At 32.8% G+C, this 7,167-nt stretch overlaps 1 protein-coding gene across 1 annotated transcript; it reads left to right on the plus strand.

The window, feature by feature from the left end:
* Positions 1–219: 219 nt before the first annotated feature.
* LOC132717519 (rhodopsin, GQ-coupled-like) lies at positions 220–5,157 on the plus strand. Its single transcript, XM_060701007.1, has 2 exons — positions 220–1,630; positions 4,010–5,157. The coding sequence occupies exons 1-2, from the start codon at positions 892–894 to the stop codon at positions 4,591–4,593; spliced, it is 1,323 nt and encodes a 440-aa protein (XP_060556990.1). The 5' UTR covers positions 220–891; the 3' UTR covers positions 4,594–5,157.
* Positions 5,158–7,167: the final 2,010 nt, after the last annotated feature.

Here is a 7,167-nt window from a genome sequence, read left to right on the forward strand (position 1 = left end):
GCGCCTGTATAATCTAAATAAAGTACGTACGAAGAACTAAATGATGTAGAATAATAGTGAGTAAAGAGTATATATGTTACATGGCATAAAATGAAACAGGAAATAAAACATGGATTTTTGAGTTAACGACAAGAACAGCCGTTCCTCCTATACTTAGAGGGTGAATAAAAACGTGAAATGAATGGATGAGGTAAGAGCTTTCATTGATAGGTAAATTAGTCAGTAGGTGGAGGCTGTTTGTGAAATGTGTATTTCATATTCAAACAGATTCGCATAGGGGTAAAATGTTATCTTATTGTTTCAAAGTTTGTTGAGTTACTGTTTGTCGGATTAAAGGGGCAAACACAAAATAAAATTGGAAAGTATGAAACAGACGTTGCTTGTTAATTCGGAATTTTTTAGTTAACTAGACCCAGCTAGAGATGAATGATAGTTTCATGTGAACAAAAACAAAGTTACAACTTACAATATATATATCAATCACATTTTAGTGGTAAAACAATGTAAAGAAACGAATTCGGGAACTAGATTAAAGTTTCATAAAAATCGCTGAAGTGCTTATATTTAAATTTCATAGCAGGAATTCAAATAGCTTTTTATGATAAATGTAGCAGAAACCAGCAAGCCAGAATTTGAGATAACATCTCGAGAACTTCTTTAACTTTAAACCTGTAGAAATATTTTTGTAAAATAATTAAATTAATCACTAGGTGGCGCTGCTTTGACGTAAAATTACAGGAAAGAAGAGGGCTTATCACAGACATGCAAATCTTTCCTCACTTAAAACGCTGAGCGCGATACGTTTAACAGCCGAAAATGTGATAACAAGCAAAATGAAAAAGTATATATTAAACATGAATCTAGAATAGGCATGACTGTAAATTTGTGACAATGTATTCAACAATACCCAAAAATTGGAGGAATGATTTTGGATTAAACGTGACAGTTCAGGAATTGAACGATGTGCTCGTGCACCTTCATATACCAGCTATTATTTTCATAGCTATTTTGATGGTAGTAGGAGTATTCGGAAATATTCTAGTTCTTTATATATACACAACAAAATATCAACCGTCAACTTACAGAAGTTTTATTCTGTGGTTAGGATGGATAGACCTTATAGCTTGCAGTGTCGGCATGCCATTGTTAATTGTTAGTATGCTTTATCCATATATGTTTCCCTCGGAAGAAGCGTGCAAGACTTTACGATTTCTGCACGTATTTTTCGTGGTCAGTTCAGCTTTTATTGTGATTGCTATAGCAATAGAAAGACATCGACGAATATGCAACCCGTTCTCAAGGGAAATGACGCCAAATAAGATAACGTTGATGTGTTTAGTAGCCACCATATTAGGAAGCTTAGTGGCGATCCCGGCGATATTTGTATATGGTGATGCTGCAGTTGAGACTGGTGTAAGGAATATCACTGGAATTGAGTGCTTTATTGATCCCGATTTCAAACGATCTACTTTGCCGAAAGGATATTTTATGTTTCAACTTCTGTTAAGTGTTGTATCGATGATTATAATGGGAATATTTTACTTCCGGATCGGGACAAAGATCTGGTTACACCATCAGTTTATCAGAGATAACACCTACAACCGACAGAACTCGTCAGACGAAAGTAAAGGTCAGTCATTTTAGAAACCCTTTGATGTTTCTATTTCTATTGAGTCATGCGTAAACTAATTAATTCATATTGACTGTTATAAAAACTTCATTTAAAAAACTCTCCCCGTTACCTACGCAGTAAGTGCTTTGGCATATTTTGCAAGTTGATCCAAGTTAAATGTTATTTCTACGGGAGATTTTTGCTATAAGCCAGTTAAATCCACTCCATGAACCAGTCGATAATACTTTTACTATTTTGAATAAAGCACCAACCTAAAGGCATTCTGCTTTACTAGCAAAGAAATTACGAAAACAGACGATGCATTTTAATGGTTTAAACGCACGATTTAACATTGTTTTTGTAATTATTTGGCTTTTTATCAATGCTGTATTTCATTGAGAAATAACATTTTGTGTTTAAAACAAATTCATTAACTATGTTCTTCTTCAATATAACTTGAAAAAAGGAAATGACCTGCTAGGCAGAAGATGTTAAAAAATATTTTGAATATATACAATATCTGTGTCACTAGTGCTTAAAGTTGGTCAGTTCGATTTGCATTGGTGATTTGTTTGCCAAACTATTACGCAATTTGATGAATATCTGTACCAATAATTTGTGTGTACATAATTTGTTTTTATTTTATATTTAAGTGCCACAGCTGATCTATATAATATTTTCAAATTCGACGGTTATGATTTTGTTTTATTTTTATAGAACTTCTGGAAAACGGGCGAACCCCTTCTATTTAATAAACACAATTATTAGAATTTCGGTGCGGATATAATACTGAAATAATTTATTTAATGTCTTAAGATATATCACATGTTCTTGTCCGTTTTAAAAATCCTAGTTGTCAGTAATATTTGTATAGTTTTTCTACTTTAATAAAAAGGTATCGACTCATTAAATGTTTCAGTATCTTACACCGCTAGTTACAAATTGTATACAGTTTAAGCCGATACAAGGGGACTTAAGAGATGTTGTACTTACAATAATCTCCCATAAACAGTCTGAAATTTAAGCCTTTCTGATCAATCCCGAATCAGAGTTTTCTATCGTTCCTCACATTTAACATCTCTGCTATGATTTAACATCTTTGCTATGATTTAACATCTCTATTATGGGCCCAATCACAAGAATCTTGTAAAAACGGAACAACAAAAAAAATCTGGAAACAAAGTGATCCTGCACAACAAAATAACATGAAAATTGCAGACTAGGTTTGATTGAGTCTGTTCATGAGTGATAATAAGTAAGTGAAATATCCCTTACGCCCCTTAGCACCTCAATTCTCAACACTTAATAATGATAATAGCTCCAATTAATTACTTAACAACTTATTGGACCTTGATTTTTAAACATCACAGGTGCATTGCTCTTGGCCTGTAGATAACCCTATTGATTCTGGGATCAGTGGGATCAAAGGTGAAGGTCATATTGACCGTATAGGTAAAAATTGGTTTCCGATCATTTATTTGACAACCCATGGGTCATTGTCCCACAAACTGCAAAGATACATTGATCATGGCCAGTAGATGACCCCTATTGATTTTGATGCCAAAGGGTTAAAGATTAAGGTCACATTGGCCTTATATGTCAAAACAGTTTCCTATCAATAAGTCGACAACCCATTAACCCTTGATCTTCAATATTCATAGATGTATTGCTTTTGCTCTGAAGATGACCTCAATAGATTTTTATGGTCAAGGGGTCAGAGGGCATGTCACATTGACCATATAGGTGTAAAACGTTTCTGTCAATATCTAACAACTCGTTGGCCTGTTCAATCTTCACAGACGCTTGGTCTTGGTCAGTAGATAACGCCTTTTGATTTAAGGGTCAAAGGTCAACGTCACATTGATATTGTACGTAAAAATGGTTTCCGACCAATAAATCTACAACTCAACTTGCCTTGGTTGATATTTTTGTTAAACTAAAAATGCTTTTGGTATACACATTTCAATGGCTAATGTATTATCTAACAAATTGATTGCCTTTAAGGAGGCCTGCATGATTCAAAAAAATTATGCATGTATTATTTGGTAAGATTTGTTATAACTTTGTCATAAAATTGGTGCACACAACCTTTACGGTCACAATGACCTAGTGACTAGTCATGACCAGTATAAAAATCCTTTATGACTTTTTGGTCACTAGGTCAAAAGTCAGTCACAATAACCTGGCCACATGACTAATTGGCTGCCGATATGGGGCATACGAGTTTTACAGACATATCTTGTTGACTATCAAATCCAAGTTCTGTGTAAATGAAAGATCAGTTACAAACTTGCATTCCATCTTGATAATTGCCTTAAGCTTTGTTTTATTTGAAATTGACTCTCAAATAATATCTGAATACTTTGCTGTTTTTAATCTCTGTCGTTTGAATTATAGAAAAAGCAAAACAGACGATTTGTGAGGCTAATAGAAAATACAATATCTCAAACAAGCAGGACAATATGTCATCTGAAGTATGCAAAACCATTTCCACGCAGTCAACATTTACAAGCAGTTCAGACGGCGGCATGGAAGAAGAAAAAGTTTTAGACAAACCTGGAACGCGTAAAGTTGTTACTATTAAAGAAAAATCTCGCTCTAATTCACCTGATCCACGCCGACAATCGGGAGAATCGAAACCACAACTTGAACAAATGAAGAGGAAGTCAAGTCAGATTGAATGCACAAAAAGTGATGGACCAAACTCAAGAACAAAACAAGTTACATTAATGCTGTTCATTATAACTGTTGTGTTTATTTTATCTTTCATACCACATTTAGTGCTTATGGTCATTAACGCGATGAATTCAAAGTTCGTAAAAGACATGTCTCCAGTGGGAATCGCCTTCTATAATATATTCTTACGTTCTTTTGTGATAAACAATATGGCAAACCCTATCATTTATGGATTTTGTGATAAGAAGTTCCGCACTGAGTGTTCAAACCTAGGATGGGAGATAATAACATTTTGTAGATGCTAAAATATTACCCTTTACGTTGCTGACTGATAATGTATATTCGAAAACGATGTCAAGTAGTTTTTGTTGTATTATATAAATAAGGATAAGGCGTTTGATAACATATATTAATATAAATTTGAAAGCATTTACTGTGATTTCTTGCTTGGCATAACAGTAACTATACGCCCCCTTCGCAGCTCACTGAATAAACTGGGCTACTTCAGACACTGGGCGATAGCGAAACATTCGACCAGTGCGCAGGAGAGTATCGAGTAACAGTTACATTGTCAAACACAGAGTTGCCTTTTTTACAGTTAACACTGTATCAATTATATAAATTTTTGGCAGTGAAATGTGCCTTTAAAATGTGAACACATATACGTTTGTGTATATAAGAATGAGTTCTGAAATAACTTTATTTAGTTATTATAGTATTTATAACGCTGCTGTGATATAGATGAGATTTTTAAGACTAGATTTGTGTGATTTTTGTTTTATCTTCTATATGACCGGTGTCACCTATTTTAGTATTTTATGTTCTTAATGAATGTCTAAAACGTTACTTAATAAATGGCAATAAACATTTTTTGTCTGTCTGTATATATGTATGCTACAAATATTTAAGAAAACATACTTTTCAGATTATTGCAGAGTAACGTATTAACTAATTTCTTAAATATTTACAAATGCGTACATGAGAAGAAAATGATATTTTATTTTGTCCTCATTCCACTGCCTTGCATTAAGTCATACACGTTTTTAATAGCATTACATACTCAAGTGTAATAAGATATCAATTAATTATATTCGTACATTAGACATACGTATATTTGCGTACCCGAGGAATATACTATTATTGAAACATTTTACAATAAGCCCTATCAAACATTATCTTCAACAATTTCAATTTTGCTATGTTGCACCACCTTTTTGATTTCCTTTCAAAGCGTATGTTACAGTTCTCGCTATATTGTACTTATAAACGTGCTGTTTGCAAATCTGGTGGCATCTTCGATATTGAAAAAGAAAGCTTAAATTTAATTTATGAAATCTTAAACAAAATTGGAAAATATCAAATTGGAAGAAAACTAATGGAGAAACTTTATATATCTAGATTTGTTTCGGGTTTTTCTCCCATCAATATTTATGCCAGCAGTTGAGTTATTAATCTAATATTGACTTTATAAGATCTTTACTCTACTGTACGCTTGGATTTCATTAATGTGTCCGTCAAATGCTGATAGGATTGTTATGCCGCATATTTGTGATATACATGTAGTTTATTTGAAATATAATTATTTTTGTCAACAATTTCATTGATATTACCATGAGGTCAATAGATTTACTCGGGAATTTAGGTTTTTTCTCAGCTAATCCGGGGTAACAAACACACTTTTAAGTGACAGCTACGAAAATAAGCACCACAGATAGTATATACATGCATATAATTATTAATTGATGTAAAAAAAGTTCTGCATTGTATTCTCTTATAAGTACGATTAATGGATATAGAAACGTTGGATATATAATCGATTAAAGAAGTAGTTTTCGTCTTTTGATTACAACAGCATGTTTTTAAGCGTACGTTCATTATTAGGTATCGTTTATTACTTAATCACTATATTTTTCAAACATAAAAGTAGATAAACAGTTGTCTTTAATGATCTTTTAATTTTGTTTTGCATGAAGGCTAATACAATACTTTTACATTCTAATATACAGGTTGTAACAGATATTAAAATCATGTAATAGATAACAGATATTGTTTATCAAATATAAGATTTATGGCTTTAAATACATATGAGCCGCGTCACGACAAAACCAACAGAGTGCGTTTGCGACCAGCATGGATCCAGACCAGCCTGCGCATCCGCGCAGTCTGATCAGGTTCCATGCTGTTCGCTATCAGTTTCTCTACTTGTAATAGGGTTTGTAAGCGAACAGCATGGATCCTGATCAGACTGCGCGGAGGCGCAGGCTGGTCTGGATCCATGCTGGTCGCAAACCCAATATGTTGGTTTTGTCGTGACGCGGCTCATATGAGTTTTATAATGAATTGGTTGAAGAAAATGTTTTATTATTTTTAATCTGAATTAAGTGATTTAGTAATAACTGACATAGAATTCGACAACACTGGATTAGCAATAATATACGCACATGTTCTGAAATGCGCTTGCACATTTTCTACAAAGCAAACTCTATAAAGAAAAATAAAGTGTTATTAATATACCGTGTAAGGTGATAATTTTACAAATAAATATTCAATTAAAAAGGACATGTAAAACAATAATCATTAGTATATTTCACAGGAACAAAATAGCAAGCTTATGAAATTTTAGTATTTCATGAAAATTAATAATCCTTTATCTATATTCAGTAACAATACTAAACATAATGTATTTCTTTTTTATTTACATTTTATCAATAAGGCAGCCTGTATAGCCTTGCAACCTGAGCAATTTGTATACTGCTCAATGTTTTTTCATTCATAATAAAATTAATTAAACTTCATATGATTTTTTCCAAATTCAAAACGGCAAATTAAGTAGGCTATGGGCTTATTAAGTTATGCTTTTGAAATAATAAAAATTGGAA

Source organism: Ruditapes philippinarum, unplaced genomic scaffold (genome assembly GCF_026571515.1).
Source record: "Ruditapes philippinarum isolate M1 unplaced genomic scaffold, ASM2657151v2 ctg844_1_1_1_1, whole genome shotgun sequence".
Taxonomy (NCBI): Eukaryota; Metazoa; Mollusca; class Bivalvia; order Venerida; family Veneridae; genus Ruditapes; species Ruditapes philippinarum.